The 27,375-nt window shown below is 41.1% G+C and overlaps 2 protein-coding genes across 9 annotated transcripts in view; one reads left to right on the forward strand and one right to left on the reverse strand.

Annotated features, from left to right (window-relative positions):
- The window catches only part of OSBPL9 (oxysterol binding protein like 9), a 175,925-nt gene extending 154,239 nt beyond the window's left edge, over nucleotides 1-21,686 (forward strand). For all 6 annotated transcript variants that reach the window (XM_045799562.2, XM_045799563.2, XM_045799560.2 and 3 more), the window contains 12 exons: nucleotides 5,470-5,582; nucleotides 5,709-5,827; nucleotides 11,332-11,417; nucleotides 12,600-12,771; nucleotides 14,034-14,118; nucleotides 14,933-15,043; nucleotides 15,320-15,383; nucleotides 15,503-15,643; nucleotides 18,097-18,175; nucleotides 18,932-19,023; nucleotides 20,601-20,736; nucleotides 20,996-21,686. In XM_045799562.2, the coding sequence (XP_045655518.2) occupies nucleotides 5,470-5,582; nucleotides 5,709-5,827; nucleotides 11,332-11,417; nucleotides 12,600-12,771; nucleotides 14,034-14,118; nucleotides 14,933-15,043; nucleotides 15,320-15,383; nucleotides 15,503-15,643; nucleotides 18,097-18,175; nucleotides 18,932-19,023; nucleotides 20,601-20,736; nucleotides 20,996-21,070 (1,273 nt within the window). In that variant the 3' untranslated portion in view covers nucleotides 21,071-21,686. The remainder of the gene's footprint in view (nucleotides 1-5,469; nucleotides 5,583-5,708; nucleotides 5,828-11,331; nucleotides 11,418-12,599; nucleotides 12,772-14,033; nucleotides 14,119-14,932; nucleotides 15,044-15,319; nucleotides 15,384-15,502; nucleotides 15,644-18,096; nucleotides 18,176-18,931; nucleotides 19,024-20,600; nucleotides 20,737-20,995) is intronic.
- Nucleotides 21,687-22,321: 635 nt separating this feature from the next.
- Nucleotides 22,322-27,375, reverse strand: part of NRDC (nardilysin convertase) — a 101,532-nt gene continuing 96,478 nt past the window's right edge. For 2 of the 3 annotated variants that reach the window (XM_045799558.2, XM_045799559.2), the window contains 7 exons: nucleotides 25,635-25,682; nucleotides 25,286-25,338; nucleotides 24,782-24,865; nucleotides 24,026-24,116; nucleotides 23,682-23,798; nucleotides 22,699-22,788; nucleotides 22,322-22,541 (listed from right to left, as the gene is read on the reverse strand). In XM_045799558.2, the coding sequence (XP_045655514.2) occupies nucleotides 22,344-22,541; nucleotides 22,699-22,788; nucleotides 23,682-23,798; nucleotides 24,026-24,116; nucleotides 24,782-24,865; nucleotides 25,286-25,338; nucleotides 25,635-25,682 (681 nt within the window). In that variant the 3' untranslated portion in view covers nucleotides 22,322-22,343. Of the gene's footprint in view, nucleotides 22,542-22,698; nucleotides 22,789-23,681; nucleotides 23,799-24,025; nucleotides 24,117-24,781; nucleotides 24,866-25,285; nucleotides 25,339-25,634; nucleotides 25,683-27,375 lie in introns of those variants that run through there. The other variant, XR_015726239.1, reaches the window with a different exon arrangement.

Genomic DNA, 27,375 nt, shown 5'->3' on the forward strand with positions numbered 1-27,375 from the left:
AAAGCTTCTTTTTTGATTGGCTTATTGAGCAAAGCCAGTTCTGTGAGAATGTTGATTTTACTTTTGACTTAATTCAAGTGGAATAAATTAGCAACAGCTAAAATAATATGCCAATATTATTAATCAAACTTCTGGCATTATTTCCATAGCGCCAACATTAGGAGAGGGCCAAATGAGAGAAAGCTAGGAAGTATTATAAAGAGGGCACCATTACTTGTTTTATATTAGAGTGGAGATACTTAACACCTATAAGCCACGCACTATACTAGTGGAGGAATGATCCAGAGGTGAAAAAAGTCCCAGTTCTTGCCTTTAGAGAACTTTGTTGGGAGAAGAAACAGACATTTATAATCCAGTGGGATACATGCTAAGCACAGAAAGCCATAGGAGCATTTTGAAGTCTTTAGAAGTGAGGGAAGGATTTACAGAGGAGGGGGAAGGGGTGTGAGCCTAAGGTAAGAATGTGAGTGAGTAGGGAGAAGGGACATGGTGGTAAGGAGGGGAAAACGGAAATGTTTTCTTGGAGATAGAACCCTATTAAGGCAGGCCTATAGACTAATAGAGCAGTAAGTTGTTGAGTTTGGCTGTAGCATAAGTTTAAAAAAAAAAAAAAAGATACAGAAGGGGTTGACAAGGGCCAGGTCATCTAAGACTCCTTTAGCCTTTTACAAATTTTGGACATTTTCTCACAAAAAATAGTAGTTGTGGTCAGGTCTGTGTTTTAGAAAAATAAACTTGCCTAGATTGTGTATAGAACTGAGTGAAGTGGGGCTGCTTTACAGGTAGGGGGATCAGCCTAAACTGGGTAGTAAATTGAGAAAGGTTGATAGCCTTAGGTAAGGTAATAGCGTGGGAATGAGGGAAGCATTTGGATTCCAGAGATATTATTAATCAAGCAGATTTTGATAGATATTGATGATAGATTTTCCCTCATTAGAAAATATTTGACCTGTTTTATACCATTGAAAAAGCTAGGTATGTTCCATTGCACAGACAAGGCTTTATATGTGTGAAGTCATTTACCTGATAGCTGATAAACAAAATACACCCTACTGGTACATAAGTTACTATGGTTAAGACTTTGGATCTTGGGATCTGAGAAAGAGTAGGTTCTAAATCTGGTTTGCTTTAAAGGTGTGTGATCTTGGGGTGCCTGGCTGGCTCAGTCGGCAGAACATGTGACTCTTGATTCTCGGGGCTCTGAGTTCCAGCACCACGTTGGGTGTAGAGAATACTTCTAAAAAATTTCATTAAAAAAATAACAACAGGGGCACCTGGGTGGCTCAATTGGTTAAGCGTCTGCCTTTGGCTCAGGTCATGATCCCAGGGTCCTTGGATCGAGCCCCACATCGGGCTCCCTGCCCAGTGGGGAGTCTGCTTCTCCCTCTGCTGCTCCCCCAGCTTGTGTGCACCTGCTCTGTCTCAAATAAATAAATCTTTAAAAATAAAACAAATCAAAACAACAAAGGTGTGTGATCTTGGTCAAGTTATTTAACCTGTGTAATCCTCAGTTTCCTCATTGGTAGAATGAGGATGAATAGTAGTTTAAACTTCAAGGGGTCATTGTGAACATTTTTTTTTTTTTAAAGATTTTATTTATTTATTCGACAGAGATAGAGACAGCCAGCGAGAGAGGGAACACAAGCAGGGGGAGTGGGAGAGGAAGAAGCAGGCTCATAGCGGAGGAGCCTGATGTGGGGCTCGATCCCGTAACGCCGGGATCACACCCTGAGCCGAAGGCAGACGCTCAACTGCTGTGCCACCCAGGCGCCCCACATTGTGAACATTTAAATGAGAATAATGTCAGGTGCTTAATAAAGTATCTGACATGTAACGAGCACTCAAATATATAGAAAGCAAAGTAATATTTATTTGCTTTAATGTTACTTGTGTTTGTTGTAGATGTAATTGGCTTAATTTGTCTTGGGCATTTTTTCCAACTCTGCCGCTTTCTCAGGAGTTGGTACTATTGTTACAGCTTGGGGTTTGCTTTGTAGGACAGTGCAAATTTGGAAATGATTATATGTGAGTTTGTAAGCCCAGTACATCAGCCACCCAGTCCTTAGGCCTCATATCTTGTTTTCTTTTAATGAGAAATACTGTGTAGGACTCTAGTTTTAAGTGTACATGTGAACTGAGAAATATAGTATTCCTATATAATTGGATATAACTGCTCAAAATCTCAAAATTTTAAGGAAAATAATGGACTGGTTCAGGAAGTTTTGTGTCTTAGTGGATCAAATTCAGTTTTTGATTGTGGGAAAAAGTGAAATATCTGTGATGCATGTGTGATACAGTGACTGTTAAGACATGAGACTAAAGGAAGAGAGAGGTTTGAACCCACAACTCAAGACGAGTTTAGCAGAAAGGCTTGGTTTAACATCTTGGTTTCTTAATGATGTATGTGGGGAAATAAACTATTGAGAAACCATTATTAGCAGTTTGCTAATAGGAATCTGCTTTAATTTTGAAAATTGTTTTTTTTTATGATAGTGGGGTTAAAAGGAAATAAGCATTTGCAATAAAATTCCAAGGTAAAGCTTATTGATTTTTGATGTTTCCAAGCAAGTTTTCCTTAAACAAAATTAAGGACAATATCTTATATCGAACATTAGGTGTTATGCTAAACAAAGTACAATTGAATATCAAAACAGATTCCTCTCTCCTCCAGAAGCATATAACCGTATTTAGGAAAGCTTATAGTATCTGAGTCTGGCCCCAGGTAGGAGGGGTTCTCCTAAAATTTTTATGAAATAGAGAATTTTAGAATACTTTGTTGTACGTGTAATGGGCATGTCTACAAAGTCATTGGTAGGCTCATAGGCTTTTCTCTTCTTCTTACAAGCTTCCTTCTCTGTTCTCTCCTGGTACCCATCCCATGACAAATACACAGTTGCTGAACCTCCCATTTGAAGGGGTCCAGAGTTAAATTCTGTGTCCTGCTAACCACTGGATTCCTTTTCTCTCTCAATTTTATGCTCTTCTTGTATGCCCTAATTTGGATTCCCGAACTGGTAGGACTACAGATGTTTTATTTGACCAGCAGAGTGTTTGTTGACTTTTGGGGAGGTGTTTTGTTTTGTTTTTTGTTTTGTTTTAGCAGGGCTTTAAATCCCTTCGAATTGAGTATGTTGACCCCAAGTCTATATTCCTTATAACCTAGCCCAGTTCACATATTTATGTTCTCTGCCTGACCTTGGTAGGCGTTGAGCCTGTGACACCTGCTGGTTATCAGCTGCTACTACTTGTTTTCTAACTCGGGTCAAGTTTCTGTTTTTGTCTCTGAAGGAAGAGAACTTGAAAGCTGAAGTGTTTTCACTGTTCACTTTCTGAAGACCTGTAGTACTAGCTTCTGTGAGAACTATGTTATTGAGCAGTGTGGTTGTAACAATTACAAACTAGATGGAAGTCCACATTGGAAAGAACTTGTGCTTTGGAGCCAGAAATGCATTTGAAATAGCTCCATTACTTACCAGCTGTGTGACCTCAGGCCGGTCACTGAAGCTCTGAGCTGAGCATCTGTGTATGAGGAGATTAAGCATATCTACCTTACAGGGTTCTTATGGAGGTTCAGTTGTTGTGGAGATAAAAACACAGTGTTTGGCACGTACCTAGGTACTCAGTAAGACTTTGGATTCTGTTACTGTAATTCAGTTCAGCGCTTCACGTTTTTTGGTTTGGTTTATGATATTATATACATACTATACAAGTTAGCCCTTTGCAGATAAACCTTTCCTGTAGGCATATCATTTTTGTCGATGTTGCTGTTATTTTTTGACTACATTCTTTAAATTCTTTGTCCTGATTGAGGTAAATTATGAAATGGATAAATGAGAATTTATCCCATTTTTTTCATTTTGAGCTTTATTGAGCATTTTCATTTGGCACAGACATGGTTTCTAACCTGAGTAAAAAAGAAAAGCACAGCATAGATCTGACCTTTGGAATTGCATCTAAAATAAGATGCATGTTTTAAAGGATTTGAGGGTTTTGATCAATTGATTTAAAAGATTAACTCTGTTTTGATGATCTATCAAAGAGCCACAAAACACTTGGAAAATAACTGTCATGTAGCTCTTTTACTTAAGGATAATTTGATTTCACTTACATAGGTCTTTACTCATGTTTTCCATTGGCTCTCAAAACTGGTGAGGTAGACATTAGTTACAGTACCTTGTGATGCATGCTACTAAATTATCAAAGAAGCAGTATTCAGTTACCTAAGGATTTTTGAAAAGTAGATCAAAAGAAGATAAGTAACCAGGACAAACTATGTCTAAATTAGAATACACATTGATCTAATATTTTAATATTAGAATGTTCTAATATAGGTAGAGCACAGAGGATTTTTTGGGTAGTGAAACTATACAATACTGCAATGGTGGATTTTTCAAAATTCATAGACTGTCCCCCACTGAGAGTGAAACCTAATGTAAAACTGTGGACTTTGAGTCAGAGAATGATGTGCCAGTATAGCTTCATGAGGTGTTACAAGTGTACCACTCTGGTGTAGAATGGTGGTGACATGGGAAGGATGTTGTGCATGTATAGGGAAAGGGGTACATGGGAATTCTGTACTTTCTACTCAGTTCTGCTGTGTAAAACTCTAAAAAAAATAAAGTTTATTAAAATCAAAAGAAGGTAAGTAAGTAGGGCAAACTATGTTTAAATTAGAATATATAATATGCTTTGCATCCATAAATTTGTAACAAAAACTGGTTAATGTGTACTATTTTATAAATAATATCTGCAGTGTGAAAAATTGGGTTTTTTTACACTTAATAAGTAAACTATATGCCTTTGATTATTTTATTAATATACAACTAATCTGGGTAAATTACAGGTACAATAATAGAGGAAGCTTTGTTTAAACCTGTTAATTAGTTCATAATTTCACTTACCATAATTTTACTTGTAAAAAATACCATGCTTTTTTATTTTGTAATTTCAAATAGTTTTTAAATGACTGGGGAAAATGTTAAATACCAGTGTGGGCTTTTATCAAAGGATTTCAAAAATATAGACACAATGTCTTCTGAGACTAAGTAATAGACCTGGCAATTTTGGGGGTTCTAGAAATTGTTGCAGAGAATTATAACATATGTAATTTTATGCAAAGTAACGTGACAAGAAAATGAACCTTAGTTTTAAACTTAGATGCAGAAGCAAGAATCTTAACTAATTTTTTATGACCTTTCAGCATGGCTTGGTTGAGCACACACTATGCAAAAAGCACAAGACAAGAAACCTAGTCCTCACACTTTACAGTCTCAGAATGAGGGTGACAGGGAGTTGGAAATTGTGTGCGTGTGTGTGTGTGTGTCCAGTTCACTGTAAGTCTAGCTTGTTTCTGTGATCTATCTGCCTATATTGGTTTCAGGTAGCTTTATGGGTTAATGTTTTAGTATGACTGAATTGCTCTCCTAAAAGGCTTAAGAAGGTGATTACTGTTTTTGGGGTTTTTTTTAGTTCCTCTGGATCTGCCTCAGCCTTGACACACAGCAGCTCAGGAAATAGTCTAAAGCGCCCAGATACCACAGAGTCACTTAATTCTTCCATGTCCAATGGAACAAGTGATGCTGGTAAGTGACCTTGGAGAATTTAACTCTTCTTCTTAAAAACATTTGTGTGAAAAAATTTGTAACACTGGTAGCATCCACAGATTGGCCCAATATAACACCATTCTAAGCAGATCTGTTTTATTTTAGACCTTTTCGACTCACATGATGATAGAGATGATGAAGGGGAGGCAGGGTCAGTGGAAGAGCACAAAAGCGTTATCATGCATCTCTTGTCACAGGTTAGGCTTGGAATGGATCTTACTAAGGTAAGAAGTAAATTTGGCATTTGCTGTAAGTCTTAATGTGTACATGTGGATTCTCAGTGATTGTACAGTGAATGTGGCTTGCAAATGTAGCATAATGACAACTTCTGTTTATACTTTTGTGGTTTAATATGTATATACATGAGTATTTTTTTTTTAAGATTTTATTTATTTGACAGAGATAGAGATAGCCAGAGAGAGAGGGAACACAAGCAGGGGGAGTGGGAGAGGAAGAAGCAGGCTCCTAGCAGAGAAGCCTGATGTGGGGCTGGATCCCAGAACGCCGGGATCACGTCCTGAGCCAAAGGCAGATGCTTAACGACTGCGCCACCCAGGCGCCCCTCAAGAAATTTTATAAATGGATGAAATATGTAAAGCTAGAATTCATAGAAATAGTATATGTAGATAATATGAATTGTGATTTGGGTTTTATTGGGGGCAAACAAAAAATAGTGTTGGGCTTGATTAGTAGTTTGGATAAAACCTAAAGAAGTGTAGTATGCCCAGAATCAAAATGAGCAGAGTTCTGATCTTGGGGTTAGAGGACCTGTGTTTGCATCCTGCCCCTGCTATCCCCAAAGCGTGTGACCTTGAGCAGGTCCCTTCCTCTGTGATCTTTGTATCTCATGTAAGATGGACATACAGTGGCCACTTTATAGGGTTGTTAGGAATCGGAACATGTAGTAAATGGGAACTTGTATGACACACATCGAGGCACATAATTATTGTAGTTTGAATTTGAATTTGAACTTGGTTCTCCAAACAGAATGCTCTGTTAAGTTAGGAGACTAGCACATGCGGGTGCCTGTTGTATATCCCTACCACTGTGCTGGAAACCTCATTCTTGCACTTAATTCTCACCACAGCTCTGCAGAGGTGTTACTGTTAAGATTTTATGGATGAGGAAACTAAAACTCTAGAAGCCGGGTAACTTGGCTGAGTCCTGGTAGGCGTCAAAACGGAGATTCTCATATGGTCTGTGATTTCAAAGTCAGCCATCGTTTTACTGCCGCCTCTTGTCTTAAGACTTGAGTCTTGGTTAGATTATTATTCTGTCTGGTTTTAGAAAGTTAATAAAATTAAGGATTCTCACTTTTGTTACGACCAAAGCAACTCCAGTGCTGTATGGTCTTTGACACCGGTCAGCTTCATTTTGGTTTGGATTTAGAGGGCTGTTGAGGAAAAAACTAATGCATAATACTTTCTGATAAGGGTCTATAATAAAACCCTTTACCTCAAATCTAAGTGACAACAGAAACACAAGGCTAGCATTTATTTGTGGAATCCAGCATACTTGCCAGAAATGTTCTAGGTTTGTCCCAGAACTTTTTCAGTGAGCGTTAGATTGCATAATTGCTAAAGCAGAACTGTCACTTCAAATTTGTTGAGTTAGAGGTTTTTAGATGTTGACATCTAACTATTTCTTTTCTGTATCTTCCACCCTGGTCAGTTTCGGTCTTCAGTAATGAAAGACTTATCAGAAGATAACTTGAACAATGCCAGGTTTATTAGCTCATATAGTGAGAAGGCTAGAAGTAGAGTAGTTCTAGGACTGATTAATTCAATCAGTTGTGTGTGAGAAAGAAGCTAGGTTCCTTCACTCTCTCTATTCTTCCATCCTTAGCATATTGACTTTCATACTCAGGCTTGTCTCCTTGTCATTGCAGAATGGGTGTCAAACTTCCAGTCATCCCATCCTTAGGCAAATAATGTCAAGAGGCAGAAAAATGATTCCTTTTCATGGATTTTTGTTGTTATCGTTATTAAGGAAGGACGTTTTTCTCCTGAAGTGGCCCCTCGGACTTTTTTTTTTGTTTTTAAGATTTTATTTATTTATTTGACAGCACAAGCAGGGGGAGTGGCAGACAGAGGGAGAGGGGGAAGCAGACTCCCCACTGATCAGGGAGCCCGACACGGGGCTCAGTCCCAGGACCCTGGAACCATGACCTGAGCTGAAGGCAGACACTTAACCAACTGAGCCACCCAGGCATCCCGGACCCTCAGAATTCCAGTTGAATCTCATTGGCCAGAGCTATGCGTGTTCCCGTGCCTAAGCCAGTAACTAGCAAGGGAGTTTAAATGAGAGGTATAGATTAATCCACATTCACTTCTTGAGATCTGGCAAGACCCTGTGACTCTTCATGGCAACGTAGAGCCTGAACCTGAACCGAATCAGAATTCTCTTACTAAGGATGAAGCAGGGATGTGCATAGGCAACCGAAAGTGTCGCCACAATCAAGTTTGTAAATCTTGCCTCACATAATTTTCTCTGCCAGATAATCTATATTTGGTCCATAGCCACTATAAGCTTATTATATTATGAAAGATAATTTTTTTTTTACCATAAATGTTAAAAATTAGCCATTTTAAGAAATCTTTACTGGCGGGGTGCCTGGGTGGCACAGCGGTTGGGCGTCTGCCTTCGGCTCAGGGCGTGATCCCGGCGATCCGGGATCGAGCGCCACATCAGGCTCTTCCGCTATGAGCCTGCTTCTTCCTCACCCACTCCCCCTGCTTGTGTTCCCTCTCTCGCTGGCTGTCTCTATCTCTGTTGAATAAATAAAATCTTTAAAAAAAAAAAAAAAAGAAATCTTTACTGGCACAAACAAATGGCTGTGATTGCCAACAGATTCTGAAATCTTGATGCCTTTATGCATTCCAGAGTATTAGAATAATGCCATAATTTTTTTTATTATGTTCTGTTAGCCAACATATAGTACATCATAAGTTTTTGTTGTAGTGTTCACCGATTCATTAGTTGTGTGTAACACCCAGTGCTCATCCCCACACGTGCCCTCCTTAATACCCATCACCTGGTCACCCCAAACCCCCCCTTCTGTAACCCTCAGTTTGTTTCCCAGAGTCTCTCCTAGTTTGTCTCCCTCTCTGATTTCTTCCCATTCAGTTTTCCCTCCCTTCCCCTGTGGTCCTCCATGCTATTCCTTATGTTCCACATATGAGTGAAACCATATGATAACTGCTTGACAGTGCCATAAATTTTTATCTCATTCTCCTATTTATAAAATGTGTCTTCTCATTTCAGATACTTTCTAAAGTTATTTCCCAAGTACTTTGTAGTGTTTGAAAATACTATAAAGTCAAATCCCATTTACCTCACTTGGTCCTCAAAATAATTCTAAGATATAAGCAGGACAAGTAATTATACTCCTTTTACACAAACTTAGGGAAGTCAAGTTAATTTTCCAGGGCCTCCTCACACCTAAGTGGCAAAGTAAGTACTTGAACCCAGGTCAAAGACAGTCTAGCCCTGCTCCAGTTACTTGACATAATGGCATGTGTCAGTATAAGATGATCTATTGAATGAGCATTCTCAAGAAAATTTTTTAAGTAGAGAGAAAAAGAAATCCTTTTTTTTAAATTACATATCAGATTTTGGTAATTTTGGCCATTTCTTTTTGAATTGCCTATTCTTTTGTCCATTTTCCTGCTGGTAATAGTAATCTTTTTCTTGTTGACTCATAAGAGCTATTTATATATTAAAAGTATTTACTTCTGGGGTGCTTCAGTGGTTCAGTCATTTAAGTGTCCAGCTCTTGATTTCGGCTCAGGTCATGATCTCAGGGTCATGAGATTGAGTCCCATGTCTGGCTCTGTGCCGTGGGTGGAGCCTCCTTGGGATTCTCTCTCTCGCTTTCTCTCTCTCTCTCTCTCAAAAAAAATGTAGCCCTGTTTTGTTATTCAGCATTCTTAACATAGAGGTTTTTAATTTATTGGTTCTTCAAGGGTAAAAAGTTGATTGCACCAAGTCAGCACATAAGCTTACCTACCGGTCTAACCATATTCAGATTATGAACATACATAGAAAGGAAACATACGTAGGAAACCGTTTACTTAAATTGTAAATTCTGGAGTCTGATTATAAACATTCTAAATGTTAGAGCCATGGTGTCCTTTTCTAAGCTGTGTTCCATCAGTCTCTCATATAATCTTTATGAACCCAGCCACAGTGGTCCACTGGTCAGTCCCTGTCACACATATTTCCTGTCTCCATACTTTTTTATTTCCCCTCCCACGTCCATGTCTTGTTCTTCTGTTTTCTTCTCTGTTACAGTCATACTCTTATCTAAGGCTTTTCTCTAGTGCCACTTCAATGAATCATTTCCCAGCTCTGCCCTCATTCTGGTCCCCCAGCAGAACATGATCTTTCCCACTCCTGAACTTCCAGAACACTTTGAACATCTCTGGTGTATTTGTCACATTCCACCTAAAATTTATATATATTTTTTGAAGATTTAATTTATTTCTTTAGAGAGAGGGTACGTGCGTGAGCTGAGCGGGGGGAAGGATAGAAAGGGAGGGAGAGGGAAAGGTGAAGAATCTAAAGCAGACTCTGTGCTGAGTGTGGAACCTGACCCAGGGCTTGATCGATCCCACGACCCTGAGATCATGACCTGAGCCGAAACCAAGAGTCGGGCACTTAACCAACTGAGCCACCCAGGTGCCCCAATATTCCACCTAAAATTTAAATACTGGTGATATTCTCTCATCCTTACCTTTGCCTTCTCCACAGCATTTAACACAGGATCTTGAATATAGTAGATCCACAGTAATTACTAAATTTAAGGGAATTTTTGTTTACTGTGGTGCTCCATAATGAATAATTTATAATCTGATAGACATTTCAAAAACTGTTCTTTCATTTCCTAATGAAATTCTTCTCTTTTTAATTGGTTGTTCCTAATCTTTCTCATTCCATCTTTCCATGTTCCAATTTCCTATTTTTTTCTCCTCTGCCACATTCCTAGCCCTTCAGCATTTTTCTTCATGAGTTCAGCCCCATGATAGAAAGAGTTCATTGATTCCCATATTTATTCTCTTATTTATTCCTTTTAATGTTCATGTAAAAATTTCTTGCTGTGTAATAGTATCATGAATGCAAGTGTAAAGTGGTCCTTGCATTCTAGGGGATTGTTTATCTGAGAACACAGATGCATAAGTAGATAAATTGCCTAATACAACTAATGATCATAGAGAAGCAGCATCAGAAAGTGCCCAGACCCCTCAGTGTCAGACCCAGTTTTGAATTCTACGTCAGTACAGAGAAGAGAAAAAATTTCTCACTCTCTTTGAGCTTCGTTTTTCTTGACTGTAAAATGGGGATAATGAGTTCTTCAGAGCAGGGTTGTTGCACGGTTCAGTAGCGTGATGTGTGTAATGCCCCTGCAGGTCATAGGCCTCAGAGGGAAGCTACTGAGTGTATTCGTCACTGTTACTCTGATTTGGGAGCTACACGGAGATTGCACAGAGCAAGTGACATCCGAACGTTCAAAATCTCTTCTTTGTTTCCCATCCGCTGGGCAGGTTAATGGGCATTTCTGAATCAGAATAGTTTGGGAAGTAGGTATCAGAAGATGCCTGGGATGCTGATTGGAATGAGATTTTTTGGTTTGGGGTTTTTTGTTTTTGTTTTTTTTAAAGTGATTGAGCAATCTGTTTTATCTGTAGTGGAATTTGATCCTCAAGGGTCAAATGTGTGTGTTTTTCAGGTAGTTCTTCCAACATTCATTCTTGAAAGAAGATCTCTTTTAGAAATGTATGCAGACTTTTTTGCACATCCGGACCTGTTTGTGAGGTATTTGACTGAATACTGTAGTTTCCAATCTTTAAGATGTTCTGTTTGTACAGGATAGATGGATTCCTTTTTTTCCTTTTTACCTTTCAGACATTTCTGGGAAAAGGCATTAAATATTTTGTTTATATTAGATGCCTGCCTGTTTGCTTAGGTTATATGGTGGTGATGTTGTTAGGGAGTCAAGTTAGACGCTAAAAAATCTTGAGAGCCATTAATAGGTAGCCAGTATTTATAGCGCCAAGGCTGGAGCTTATTTGATCCAGGAATTGGTAATCACTGCTTGTACTATATCCTGATGAAATTCAGTTATCTGAATTTAGCAAACCTTTCTAAAGCACCTGGTGTTTGCCAGGAAAGAAAAAGTCAGTGTCTGCCCTTGAGGAACTTACAGTCTAGTGTCCAGATTACAGACTGACTCATTACTTTTAAATATTAGCTTCCAATATTAGATATATGTGCAAAGGGGAAAGTAAAGTTGGCACTGATATACAAGGAGGTGAGTTCACATTGATTTTCAGTGGTAGCAGGAAATTTTTCTTTACAGCAGGGTGTTACAATCCATCTTCTCTGATTTCATTCCTTGGCCTTGGACTGTGGTTTACGGGAGCCAGATACAAATCACTTTGAGGTTTCACGATGGGTGGACACATTGGCAGACACTGGTATACAGTTGACCCTCGAACAGTGTGGGGCTTTGGGGTACTTACCTCCCATGTAGTGGAAAATCTGTACTTTTGACTCCCCAGAAACTTCACTAATAATAGCCTACTGCTAACTGGAAGCCTTGCTGATAACACACAGTATTAACATATTTTTGTATGTTACATGTGTTATATGTTGTGTTCTTACAATAAAGTAAGCTGGAGAAAATGAAACATTAAAATCTTAAGGAAAAATACATTTACAGTACTTCACTGTATTTATCGAAAAATATCTACATGTGAGAGGACCCACACAGTTTAAACCTGTGTCATTCAAGGGTTAACTGTATACGTTTATCAGATTCATTGAGCCAAACACTGAAGACTAATGTGTTTAATCATGTATGTTATATCTCAGTTTTAAAAACTCTTGGTGCTGGGTCCTCTCCGCTGGCTTACGGTGGACCATGTGGAGGAGTGCTGCCTCAGCTTGTGGCCTGTCAGAAGGCAAGACATTAAATTTTGTCTTTCTGCCTTGCAGCATTAGTGACCAGAAGGATGCCAGAGATCGAATGGTTCAGGTTGTGAAGTGGTACCTCTCCGCCTTTCACGCAGGAAGGAAAGGCTCGGTTGCCAAAAAGCCATACAACCCCATTTTGGGCGAAATCTTTCAGTGTCACTGGACATTGCCAAATGATACTGAAGAGAACGCAGTGAGTTCTGCACTTGTGTTTTTAGTGATCTTACATTTCATACTGATTCAAGATTTCATTTTATTTGGGAGCAGATAATAATGGTAAAGGTAATAAAAGATGCTCAGCACCCCCAGGGGAACAGTGTTGTTGGGTGAGGACACTCTAGATGCAGTAAGCAGGGAAGGAGTGGCATGAGATGAGGTTTAAAGATCAAGTCATGCAAGGCGTTGTGGCCCATAATGGTAATTTTGTGGCTTATTAGGATTGCATTTTTGTTTTAAAAAGATCACTGTAATGATTTTATGAAAAATAAATCAGAAAGGGGCAAAAATAGAAGCAAGGAGACCACTGAGGGAGTTTTGGCATTATTCCAGAAGAGACACGGTTGATTCAAGCTATATTGTGGATGTAATACTTACAGGTGGACTGGGGAGGTAAAAGAAAGGGGACAGTCAGAGACAAGCCCTGCATGTGGGCTTCAGCGATTGGTTGATGCCATTTACAAAAAAGGAAGAAAATTAGATTTGGGGAAGGAAAAATTAAGAACTCTAATTTGAAATATAAAGTATGAGTTATACATGTTAAGTGGAGTTGTCAAGTAGGAAGTCAGAATTTTAGGAGTCTGGAGTTAAAGGGAGAGGTCTAGGATAGAAATGGGGCTTTTAAAGATTTTAATGTATTTAGATGGCATTTAAAGCACTGGAATTAGGTGAACTTATCTTGTAAGACAGCATAGCTTTCGAAGAGTAGGTAACCTAGACCTGAGTCCCCAGGGCCCCAACACCTGGAGGTTGGTTTGAGTAAGATGACCAAGAAGGAAGACTCAAGCAAATGTAAGGAGGTCCTAGCGCATAGTGCCTGGCACATAATAGCCTCTGAGCAAACCATTAAATCTCCATCTCTCTCCCTTTCCGTGTGATTCATTACGTGTGGTCCTTACTAAAGACAGAAGCAGTGCAATGTGTCTGTTCTGACTTATTTGGCAGACATTGATAAGTGACTGCTGTCTGTGCCACACCTGGCCCTGGGTTAAGCACTTGATGCTTGTCTTCAAGGATTTCAAGGATGTCTTAGGCAGGGAGGTCTAGTCAAGGGAGACCAACACAAAGCTGTAATTCTGCTAGTGAAATTAAGTACCATAATGAAAGTATGTATAAGGTGCTTCGGGTGTGGAGGAGAGAACAGTTAACCACCTTGGGAGGCAGAGACTCCGATTGTTAGATTGTCCACAGGGTCACTTGTGTTTCCACATCAAAAGAAAATGTTATGTTTGCTTACAGGAGCTAGTTTCAGAAGGACCAGTTCCCTGGGTTTCCAAAAACTGTGTGACATTCGTGGCTGAACAGGTTTCCCATCACCCACCCAGTAAGTTACAGAGCTGCTTTGCACCAGCTGTTCTCAAACTGTTCTGTCTAAAGAGGGTCATAAAAAGCTCCATAGCTGGAGCACCTGGGTGGCTCAGTTGGTAGAACATGCAACGCTTGATCTAAGGGCTGGGGATGGACCTACTTTAAAAAAATAATAAAAAAACAAAAGCTCCACAGCTGATTTCACTATAATATTGGTTTTATGGCTGCCTATATCTGTCTAACCGTATGAAGATTGGTTCCTCCTATTTCTTGTGTAAGTGCCAAAGATTCTGTTCACTCCACTGATTAACTGTGTGTAAAAAGCAGGAATGTAGGAAACTAACTTGTCATCCTTCTAAAGTCATCTTACACATAATGAGCTGTGCTATATACGAGACCTCAGCAATTTTGAAAGTTTATATAAATGAGATGTAGTTTCTCCACAGTATATTCCTGACATAGTGGAGAAAATACATATCCTTAATGTCTTATTCGCTCAACAATGTTAAGACTGGAAATACTGGATGGGCCCAGGCTGGGGCAAGAACATGCTTGCTGACCAGACTATTTTAAGCCTCCAGGATTTGATTTAAAGCCTCCGGGATAGCTACAGCCTCATGGTTCAGGGAAGTTCCTGCCCGTATGGCTCTAAGTGGTGCTTGCATTGGGAGAAACGGTATAAAAGGCAGTTACTTACCTCCTGGCCTCATTTGAGGCTGTTTTTTGAGGGACACAAGGATTTTCCCTGTGAAGCCTATTCTTTCTCCAGGTTGAGTTGGAGAGGTGACTATAGCTATGTAGTATACTAATTGAAAACAATTTCTGTTCAGTTTCAGCCTTTTATGCTGAGTGTTTTAACAAGAAGATACAATTCAATGCTCATATCTGGACCAAATCAAAATTCCTCGGGATGTCGATTGGGGTGCACAACATAGGGCAGGGTAAGTCTCTGGGCATGGGGTAGACTAGAGTGTTAATAGAATTTTATTCTAATATGTGCTGGACCCTTGTCCAGTGAGGGGAAATGGCCCCAAGAAAGCCAGATTGATGTCATTGTTGATATAAGCATGGTACTGGGAATGAGAACGGGATGGGAGGGTGCAAGATTAATTTTCCCCAAATTGAATGGAGTATACTGGAGTATCCTTCAACCAGACGATAAAGCCTTATGGCCAGTTGACACTGCTCATCAGAGCTTCTATCCCTTCTCTCCACAGGCTGTGTCTCGTGTCTAGATTATGACGAACATTATATTCTCACATTCCCCAATGGTTACGGAAGGCAAGTAGAGCTGTGTTCATTTCCTTTGATCAGCTGGCAGCACACTCTGCCGTTCCTTAAGATGCACCCTCCTTTCGTCCTCTGAACTGTCAGCCTTACCTGCACTTTTGGTTTTGCAGGTCTATCCTCACAGTGCCCTGGGTGGAACTAGGCGGAGAATGCAATATCAATTGTTCCAAAACCGGCTATAGTGCAAATATCGTCTTCCACACTAAACCGTTCTATGGGGGCAAGAAGCACAGAATTACTGCTGAGATTTTGTAGGTATTTTGATTTTCCGCTTCAGTTCTCTTCTGCTTCTCTGAAATACTTTTCTTTTTTGTCTTGAATTATAACTTTTATTAGGAATTGACTGTTTTAATGGTTTTGTCTTTGTAAACTTGTTTCACATCCTGTATGTTCTGTCTCTTCCTAAAATCCCATATCAGAAGGAGACCTAAAATCTGGGTTCAGAACAGAAGTCATTCACTGATGGGATTTTCTTTGTAGGAACCTGAGAGGAGTCTTCCCAGAGGGCCCAGCTAATGCAGATCATAGATTCCTGACTCACTGACCATGGGCTAGTCTGCAGTAGACTCTGTGATTCCCACTGCAATGCCTCCTAAGTCATCACAGTCCTTTTTTCTGTGCCTTTGCTAGGGAAGAACAGTAACCATCACATCTTGGCTTGCTTCCATCTAGGGTCAGGTTAAGACAGCTGTGCTGTCTGGGTAACAGCCGGGTGGATTCAGAATCTGCCTGGAAGAGGAGAATCTGCGGGACTTTGTTTCCTCAGAGGCCTTGTTGGGAACAGTGTTGCAGATGGAACATACATGACTGGTTAACCTGTTTTCCAGGGAAATAATTGGGATGACATGATTAGCATCCAAAAAAATCTTGAGCAGGAAGGACCATGAACACGTGATGAAGTTTACTGAAGATCAGTGTAAAATCTAAAAAATTACTGCAGTGAGAGAATATGGGCAGAGCTCAGAGAGCAGCACAAGTCACCTCAGGAACGCATCTATGCCCCCCTAACAGGCAGGTGGTGGAAATCGGATATCCAGAACAAAGGCGTGGGTGGGCCTGCTTCTCAGTGTTCCTTGGAGGTAACCAGCACCAACAGGGGCTGCCAGCTCAGCAGAATCTTCGCCAGTCATAGCCATTTACAGGAGAAAGCCTGCCCTCAAAGTTGGGAGCTGAAAGAGTGCTTGATAGACTCTTCAAATAAGGGGATTTGAACATGAGATGAAGGATTGTAGAAGCTGGGAGACTGTCAAAGTTTTTGGTCTCTGGACTCCATTACACTTAAAAATTATTAAGAGCCCCAAAGAGCTTTTGTCTTACATCAAATAATATCCATTGATATTTCTCATCAGAAATTAAGATAAGATTTTAAAATATTTCTAATGGGGGCGCCTGAGTAGCTCAGTTGGTTAAATGTCCGACTCTTGATTTTGGCTCAGGTCATGATCTCCGGGTTGTGGGATTGAGCCTCACATCAGCCGGTGTGCTCAGTGCGGAGTCTGCTTAAGATTTTCTCTTTCCATCTGCCCTTCCCCCTGCTGCGCACACACATGTTCTCTCTCAAATAAATCTTTAAAATATTTGTAAATAATAACTTTTAATATATATATATATATATAAATAACTTTTCCAAAACTTGTCTTTAAAACATTTGTGAGAGGAGAGACATTGTACATTTTCTGAATTTTGTAAATTTCTGATATATCAGTAAATAGAAGACAGTGTGATTCTCCTACTTCTTGTCGGTGTCTTGCTACATACACATAGCCTCTGGGAAACACTGTACACTTGTGGGAAAAATGAGGGTGAAAAAGGCAAGTAATGTCTTCATATTATGAAAATAGTTCTGACCTGAGAGTCTTGGGAACCGTCAGGAGTCCCCACGACACTTTGAGAAGCACCATACAATGACTTTTTAAAAATGGGATTCTACCATTTTTCTTCCCCATTGTCCCCCTTCTCCAAAAACCCCTAAATCATAGAGGCACCTAGTTTCAGTCCCATGATGGCAGCTTGCATTCTTCTACCCTGTGTATTTTTCTCTTTCTGACCTCTTTTATAGCCTCCTCCTGTGTTCATGCCTTACCCTTCCTAACCTGTTCTTAGCTGTGATGCTTAACTTCCCAAATTCCATACCTACCATACATACCATTGTCATGTCCAAGTAGAGTCCTGTTGGCGTTTTTGTGGAAAGGATCCTTCCTCAGGAAAGGAGGTCAAACTATTTGACCTTAGGCTCTCGGGATACTTTGGACCATTTGACCTCAGGATCCTTCCTCAGGATGAAAAGCCTGGTCTCCAGTGTTACATCCTTAAGTGAGACCTTCTCTGACCTTCATTTCAACACTTTTGCTCTTCATCTCCATTGCTCACATAAACTCACCATAGCACTTAACCACCCAGAATCTCCGTGGCAAGGTCTCCACAGCTAGGCTGCGAACAGCTTGAGGGCAGGGACCGTCCCTCATCTTTTGTGGCCCCAGTACCCCCAGCACAGGGCTCTCTTGCTCATCTCATATACACTATTCATGGGATCTTGAGTTCATGAGCATGTTGTTTAGGGGCCTCATTCTTATAGTTGGCAGGGAAATCCAGTTCCACCAAGCTGCTTTTACCCAAGACTTCAGTTGCTCTTCCATGTTCTCCCACCAGATTCTTTGGTAGTTTTCAACTTAAGACTAATGGAAATGTTTCCTTTTCTATTTAGTTCTCCAAATGACAAGAAGTCTTTTTGCTCAGTTGAAGGGGAATGGAATGGTGTAATGTATGCAAAATATGCGACAGGGGTAAGAACCTGTATTTTACACTTACTTTAGGCTACACTGAATTGTAGCCTTCTTTCATCCAGAAATTTAACCAAGGCCAACTCAAATGCCATCTCTTCAGGGAAATCCTTTTCCTTCCCCCACCTATCCCCAGCAGTACAGTGATTTTTATTTTCCCCTCTCCTCTCAGAACACTGAGTATATGTAAAATATATGGCGTATAGTAAATACCCAGTAAATGATAGTTATGTCATTAGAATGGGTCGTATATTTATAAAATTAAGTGCTAAACTAATGTGTTTGTATACATGGCTTGACTTTTTATAAGAAATGTATTTACTGCCTGACACCATGGATACAAAAATGAGTAAGATAGTCCTTGACCTCAAGAAATTTGCAAACAGTACCTAATTAAAGTAGGAGGGAGGTGGTATGGGATTAACAGGAGGAGCCAACGAGCTGATTTTGAACTTGGAGAATTTGAAACGTAAAAAGCATTTCAGCCTTTAACATTAGAATTAGTTGTTAATGGGTCTGACTTTCCTAAGAGATTAATATTGAGCGTATAGCACAAAGCCACATTGAAAACCTCTACCAAGACGTAAGCTATACCACTATATTTTAGGCTGAAATGCAGCGTATGAAACTCACTGTCTATACATTATATTCCTGTGTGGGATTTGATTATTGAATCTGTTAAAGGCTTCTGGGAAGAGTTGACTTTTTCTCCTAGAATAGTTTGAACAATAAAACATCTACCTACCTCTTGTTTTCTAGGAAAATGCAGTTTTTATAGATACGAAGAAGTTGCCTATAATTAAGAAGAAAGTGAGGAAGTTGGAAGATCAGAATGAGTATGAATCCCGCTGGTAAGAGGACTTCGCTAGAGCTTTTGTGGCGGTGCCCTTGCTAATGGCTAGGCAAAGGCAGGGTTCGGTTTTGGAGACATGATAGCTGAGTATAACAGAGCGCAGACTAATTCCGAATACCCGGCTTCCTCTGGAGTGTCACCACTTACTGGCTTCTTAACCGTGACTATAAGCTAGCGTCCCTTTGCCTTCTTTCCTAAAACCTCAGAGTTGATGTGAGGACTAAATGAGATAAACACATAGTATATATATGATGCTTGGGATATAATAAATATTCAGTGTGTGCAGGCTTATCACCATCTTTGTGGTTTCTAAGAGAAGGCAGCGAGGCACCTAATCGAGGTATGTACCAACACCCTCAGGTCTTTTGTTGCAAAAAAAAACATTAAAAATTTCATCCCTGGGGCGCCTGGGTGGCACAGTCGTTAAGTGTCTGCCTTCGGCTCAGGGCGTGATCCCAGCGTTCTGGGATCCAGCCCCATATCAGGCTCTTCCACTAGGGGCCTGCTTCTTCCTCTCCCACTCCCCCTGCTTGTGTTCTCTCTCTCGCTGGCTGTCTGTCTCTGTCGAATAAAATCTTTAAAAAAAAAAAAAAAATTCATCCCTAAGTATTTCAGTATATATCTCTGACTTAACCACTAGCCACAATATCACGCTTTGGAAAAACAGTTCCTTAATATCATCAAATATGTAGTTTGGTATTCAGTTTTCCAGTGGTTTCAGGCATACTTTTTTCCTTTCCCATTTGCCACAGTAAAATCAGGATCTTTCAGTGGTTTGAGAATCACACACTGAAGTTCTTTGTTTAGCATATTAGGGCATTTCTTAAGGAAGAGGATCTTACAAGTCATTACCCAACTGTTTTCTCTAACTTGTTAACAGTGCTTGGCTGGAAGGCCCGCTCATATTTTTAAGTGTAAATCTATAGAAATGTGTGCTCTGCTCCTCACCACAGGGGGCTAATCTTAGGCATGGCCACTTCTCTGGTCCCTAGGTGTCTTCACTTGTAAAGTGACACTAGACTTAACTAGTTATCGTCTTCGGGGCCTTGAGAAGAAGCCACTTACCTTTCTCCTAAGTGTCTGCAGTTCACCTCTTGACCCTTATTCTCTCTGTTCAGACTGTTTCTCCAGGTTTCATTGTTCAGAGGAGTTTCTGAAATGGCACTTCTTCCCCCTGATGTAACCCTTTTGGTTTATAATAAAGGAAACTCACACCCTAGAGAGGTGAACTGATAACCCCCGAGGTGCATAGCTAGCTAGAGGTAGAGGCAGAAATAAAGTCCCAGGTTTCAATTCTGTTCTTTCCTCTCTGTTGTCTGTACCATATATCCAGCTTTCTGCCTGTTCTTTATTTTCTTCCTTTGACACTAGCCTTGGAATCCTCTGAGTCCATTTCTGTCCTTTATTCCAGTGCCTTGGTACTACTTTAAGGAGATTTAGTCTGTGAACTACACTTAAAGCCATTTGACTTACACCTTCATTATGCTATATTCATTGGGGCTCTAGACTTTCAGTCTCAAGTTTGCTAACTCCTCTGTCATTCTAGTACTGAGCGCCTTGACTTCTTTTCTTTAGCCTTTGGAAGGATGTCACTTTCAACTTAAAAATCAGAGACATTGATGCAGCAACCGAAGCCAAGCATAGACTTGAAGAAAGACAAAGAGCAGAAGCTCGGGAAAGGAAGGAGAAGGAAATTCAGTGGGAGACCAGGGTAAGCTTGTTTGGGGAGCCTGCCCCAACCTCCCAGTTGCTGCTCCGCCTGTACCCTGAGCTGTAAGTCATTCATTTCAGTGAATGCTGAAGTGAAGTACCATCTTTAAGTAAGCATAGTGATGAACAAGATGAGCCCTAGTCCCTGCCTGAAACTCACTTCAGTGTAATGAGGGGAGAAGACAAAAAAAAAAAAAAAAAAAAAAAAAAACGACATACAAAGCAAGTGAGTAACTGAATTCTCCCGCTTTCTTTTACAGTTATTTCATGAAGATGGAGAATGTTGGGTTTACGATGAACCATTACTGAAACGTCTTGGTGCTGCCAAGCATTAGGTTGGGAAATGCAAAGTTTACACCTGACGACCAGGGCAATAGGCATAATTAAGCAACAATCTTCCTTTGGGAGAACCTATTCACTCCCTTCTTATTGCAGTGGTTCCTATCTCAGGGATACTGGACTTTCTGATGCAGATGAACAATTAAAGCAAGAAAAGCTTCCCTTTTTTCCTTTTCTGTGGCAGTTACAGTTTTGACTTCAGTCCTGAGAAAAACTTCAGGTTTTGAAAACAAGATGTCTGCTTTTTCCCCAAACCCCGTGCTTTGAAAAGCATTTATAAATCCCGGTCTTAAACCTTGCACACCTAGTATGGCTGTTAAGATATACATCTGTTCCTAGTTCATTTAATCTTGGGTTCTACATACATATATATACACACACACACATATACCTAATGCCAGATTTTTCATAAATACTCCATCTGTAAATATTGGTTTCTCTGAGTTTAGAAACTTAGTGCAATGTATTAAAATCAAGTGTTAGGAAATTTCATGGCCTCACCTATAACAACTTTTGTTTTGGAATTGGACTATTATTAAATTGTATCTAACTCTGGACTATATTTAATTATACTCAGTGCTTCTTAAGGCTTCATAAAGTAATTTTTCCAAATTTTTTTTAAATGTGTTTCTTTTATTACCTGGCAACCCTGAATCCAGGAGCTAAGTAGCTTTATACAAGGACTCTCCTAAAACAATGGAGGGTCCAACCTTTTTCTCAACCCTCCCTCATACTCTGTGTTCTGTGTTTAGCCCCCACTATGCTATTCTCCAGAGTTCCTTGAACTCTCATACAGTACAGTACACATAGGGCTCCCAACATTTTATCCAAAAATATTTTATTGCCTTAGAGGGTTTAGGAAGAGGGTTTTAGGTCCCCACCCCACACTGAAACAAAAAAGAATGCCACAGCAGCAAATGGCTCATTCTGAAGGGCATTACGGAACTATCATCTTTATTTAAAAAAAAAACAAAAAAACAGGCATAATTAGCACCTAGCATTTAGGCACTAAGACATCGGTTAGAACCAGGATGGGCCAGGGCTTCTCAAACTGCTCCTGCAAGCTTTCTGGTCACACTTTCTATCTGCCAGCTGCTATAGTAACCCTTGGTTTTGTTAGTCACAATGTGGGGGTAGGAGGAGTGTAAATCAAATTCTGTGATTGATTGATAGCAGTGCAAAAATTCAGTGGCACTAATAGTAGTGTAACTTCATAAAATACAAACACATTTTTAAATACACAATGCTTCAGGCCAACGAGACTGCAGTTTATTTGACTATTTTATGGTAGGGGAGAAGGTTAAGTGTTGATGTGAAAGCCCTGATATCAGTAATGGGGATGGTAGAGTCTACCAGCAAAGGAGAGGATGGCAGGTAGGTTAGCTGCATCGCTTCACAAGAAGAGTTTGAATCCTCACCAGAAGGGGAACCATCCTCTTCTAGCTCATACTTCCCAAATCCAATGACCTGAAAGAAGCCAAAGACCTGAGGTGAGAAATACACTGATCAGATGGGGCAAAGACCTGTTAGAATCTCTAGTCCCAACCCAAACTCAGGGAGTGGTAACTGGGCTAAATGACTGCTCTGGAAAGGACAGAGCTGAGGCTTAGTTAACTATACTCACATGAACGCTCAGCATTTTACTTCCTGGTCCTCTGTGAGCCTTGAACCAGTTGACTAGGTCGGATTTTGAGAATGACTTCAGTGCTTCAATCTTACAGGAGGAAGGGAAGATAAGAAAGCAAGCTATAAAAGACTAGCAGTGCATTTTCTGAAAAGGTGGTTATTAAACACACCCTAGGCAGATTTCTTTGGTTCTGCTTAGCACTGAGCATACCACTTTATTCTTCCAGGTTTCAGCTTGCCTTCAACCTTCCAGAGAAGGATGAAAATGAGCCTCTGTGTGTTTCATAGCAATAGTTAACCCTGGCAAATAAGAGAGGGTAGCAGATGCTGTAATTACAGCTGAGTAGTACACGCGGAGCCAAAGCCCACCATCACTTTGGTGTTGCCTCTCGGGCGCGTGCTGAGGCAGGCATACTCTGGCCTGAGAAAAATACAGTAACAATTGAAGAGAAGTTTGTCTTCTAATAGGCAAACTGGAGCACCTTATGAGCTGGGCCGAAACTCTTATTAAAAGACCCTTTTGCCTCAGCGTCCTTTTGTTATTTACCACATGGGGTTATATTATCGGAGAGCGTTAGACTGCAGGTCCCAGAGCTCTTTTTGTAGGTTTTATTACTTTGGGCTAGAAGCAGTCAAAAAGACCTAACACCCAGAATTAATAAATCTGGAGAGGAATTCCATAAAGACCAGAAGTTCTCAATTTTCTTTAAATAGAAAATTTTTCCTCCACAAATCCTGTAATGAGCCCTGTCAGTATAAATACAAAATATAAAATGTATTTTATATTTAAATATAATTTTATAAATATATATTTATATAAAATATAAAACAATTATGTTACACAAAAATTGTTACACAAAACAGTACCAATACAAAACGGGTCTGCTCTCTTCCACACAATATTGATTTACTTGCGATTGTGACTCATAAAATCAGGAGTCCCGATCAGGGCTCTGATACTCAAAACTGTGTTACTACTACCTCATGGGCAAGGCGATCAAAGAGATACTGCTGTGTCACCACTTCGTTCCAGTTCCTATCCACCTCCTCCCCAAGGTGGGTATCCTCGCATTCCTTGAGCTTGATCAGAGCTGTGACCTATTCCACCAAAAAGAGAGACCCTCAGGCATAGCATCACACCAGTTGCCCCAGAACACACATGACCCTGTTCGGTCTGGTTTGTGACCTGCTCGGATCCCTTCACTTGGGACCTGCCAGCAGGATGGGGAGGGATGAAGCTAGGAAGACGTTATGGTCACATTAAGATAGGGCTACAGAACTCAAAAACTGGCCAAAGGAACAAAAGACCAGGCCAGCATACTCACCTGGGTGTTGAATGCTTCCTCAGTGAGGTTCTCGATCTTCTCCTCAAAGCTAGAAAGGAACTCTTCTATCTTCTTATCAACAACTTCAGAACTGAAACAAAACATCTTCAATTAAAAGTCAGCAAGGGCAGCAGCTCCTCCTGCCCACGGGTCCTGTCCCCATGCTTTAATAAAACCACCATTTTGTACCCAAAAAAAAAAAAAAAAAAAGAAAAGAAACCTGGTCTCAAGCTGAATGCAAAGGAGAAAAAGGGCTAAGGCATGTTTCTAGGAAAGAGACAAGTATTTTCTTCCAGGCCTCAGTACTCTTCCCCTAAGCTGAGTGAGAGAACAGAACCCAACCCCTAACTCTAGCCCAACTTCCTGATATCCTCAACACTGAAGCAGTGACAACCCAGGCTTGACCACTCCAAAGCTGAGAACCAATAAGGCCTGTACCCTGGTTCTAGCATAAATGCCAGGTCAGGCATCTTTGCTTTTCTTGTCCTCAGGCCTGCCTAGAGAAGAAACACTGGCAAGCCCTGCACAGTGACCACAGGACACCACAGGCCTTGAGTTAAGCCCTCTAGGACCACTGGAACCATTACCGATCCATCCTGGATCAGGCCATCTATGACCCACCCTCCATCCCCACCTCCCACAGCTGTGACTAAGTGAAGCAAACCCTATTCAGTCAGAGTTGCCTGAGGTTTAAGGAAGCACCTGTAACCCCCCTCTCCAGGCCAAGAATAATAATAGTTGGGCCCATCTACTCACTTGTATTTAGTTGCCTGAGTCCCCACGGTGACAGAGAATCCTAGAATCCCAGATGTGTTCCTACAGGTAGGGTAAACATGGTACCTACAGCCAGAATGAAAAGCTCTGTGAACTCAGGTAGCGCCCAGGGCCCTGCCCTCAGAAACGAGACGTGAGTGGGAAGGGTTTCTCCACATCCTGACTGGACCTGGAGGTCCTGAAAGGAAATCCACAAATGTGTATGCATCTACTTCATTCTCAGGTTAGGGTGTCCACCCATCTCCTGAACTGAGGACTACACACTAGCTTTTTTCCTTGCTAATCTTTGAAACTTGACCGAACTAAAAACCTGATCATAGTCCAAGATGCAGACTCTAGAAGTTTAGACCAATCGGTATGACTCTAAAGCATGGAAGGACCAGCGAGCTCCAAGAGGCTGCTCAGTCAGGGTATCTGATAAAACTCAGCCTGCAAAGTAAGCCCCAGACCTTTATTTGAGCTCAGTGCTCTTGCCAGCAGACTTACCCAAGGGTCTGCTTGGTTCGAAGGAAGTCAAAACAAGGCTCTTCCATGTGCATCTGTAATTCAACATACTACCCATCAGCCCAACTCCTCCCAGCAGAGAAACCTCCATTTCTAACCCCCAAGTGTTCCACATAACCCCAAAGTCCAGCCTCCCTTACTGCCTTCTTCCTAAATTGCCCAGGCCCCCTGTCCATGCTCATACCGGGTGAGAATACTAAACTGGTTTAACCACCTCACCTACCAAACACCTCCGACCCGTCCCAAGTCCCTAGCTCCCAGGCAGAAAGGCCAGTCCTCACAGTGGGTCAAGGGCTCCTGAACACATCAACTCTCCTTTATTACAACTTACCACAAGCAGCTCCATAAGAGTGTATTCTTTCAGACTCCTGGCACCTGACTGAAAGGAGAGGTTGGTCAGACCAACTGGAAAGCCAATGGCTTACAGGACTTTTTAAGAATCGAGCTATTCTAGGCAACCATTTATTCAGGTATCCATCCCATTCTTCTTTTCCCCCCAAGAGAGTTGATCACACCCTCTAGTGCCATACTTTCAACAATCGTCGATGCATCTGCCTTCCCACTAGACTGCAGCCCTGTGAGGACAGAAATCACGCTTGACCATCTGTATTCTTGGCCCTTGCACAGGACTGCAGGCCGACATGTTGGTGAGTCCAATAATATCCAACCTGCCAGCTCCTGCCTAAAGGACCCAAAGGACAAAACCTAAAGTCAAGTACTTGCAGTTCAAGGTCCTAAGGAGAAGAGCAGGCAATATTTGGGATCAATGAAGGGTACCTGCACCTATTCCACAGACAGAAAGGGTATGAGTAGAAGCTTCTAAGGCCACACACAGGGACCAAACCAGTCGATAAGAGGCAGATACCACACTTAGGAGACCACATCCTGGCTGTCCTGGCGAGTAGCGAACTAATGCAGTTAGAATGAGAGCAGGAAACCAACAAGCAAGGGTGCTGCTGGTATATCCCACAGTCAGGCTCCCGCAGGCTCTTCTAACAGACCCATTTCTGTTTCTTCCCACTTCACTAGAGGAATAGGCTAAAAGCCTGTCTGCCCCACAAGTCCTGTCTAGTCAGACAAGGAGATATCCTGTTCAAAATGCTCTCTGGGAGGAGGGAAGTGGTTCCCTAAAGAAAGCAATTTGTTTTAGAAGTTAGTGCTAAGAGGTAATGGATAGAAAGCACCTCAACAGCCAAGGTCTTATAATATGAAATCCCGCCTACAAAAGGAAAAGTACTTTGGATTTTGAGCAGCTGGAACACTGGAAATGTGCACAGGGCTAAGCAGGGCCAGGCCAATCATTTATGAACTTTGGGGCACAGTAGTCATTTCAGCTTCAAATAAGCTCAGAACAGAGAGCCTGGGTGGTTCAAGTTGGTTAAACATCTGCCTTTGGCTCAGGTCATGATCCCAGAGTCCAGGGATCTGTTCCTCTATCGGGCTCCCTGCTCAGCAGGGAGTCTGCTTCTCCCTCTCCCTCTGCACCCCCCCCCCCCCGCTCATGCTCACACATGTGTGCTCACTCTCTCTCAAATAAATAAAATCTTAAACAAGCTGAGAACCTGGATAAAAGCAAACAAACTAGGTAACTATAGCCAGAGGGAGATGGGCTCCACAGACAAGCTGGGTCTCTATGGAAAGACTTAAGTCCAGGGCCAGAAACACAATAAAAGGACAAGGTGACAGTAAGGCCACATATTCCTGCCCAAAGCCCAGACCAGGAAGATCTTCAAAGGGCCTGACAGAGAAGTGACTTCCTCATGCAGGACACCCAGAAACCATAGCAGCAGCTCACTACAGGAGCCCCAGTAGGAAATCTGAGATCAGTCTAGACAGGCACAGGTCCCCATTGTCCTAGAAGTAAGTGGGACTAACCATAAGTTAAGAGCCAACTGAGATTGTTGCAAAGCTCTTCCTTATTTTAAGTCCCATCCCACCTTTCTAGAATGGTGTGGAAAGAACACAGGATCTGAGGACACAAGGAATAGATTCAAGCCCCAATTAGTATGACCTCAGGTAAGGGGACTCTGGACCTCAGATTCATCATCAAAACACAGGTGATAAATCCTTTA

The sequence above is a fragment of the Ursus americanus genome, chromosome 12, assembly GCF_024610735.1.
Source record: "Ursus americanus isolate L20-20 chromosome 12, mUrsAme1.1.p, whole genome shotgun sequence".
NCBI lineage: Eukaryota > Metazoa > Chordata > Mammalia > Carnivora > Ursidae > Ursus > Ursus americanus.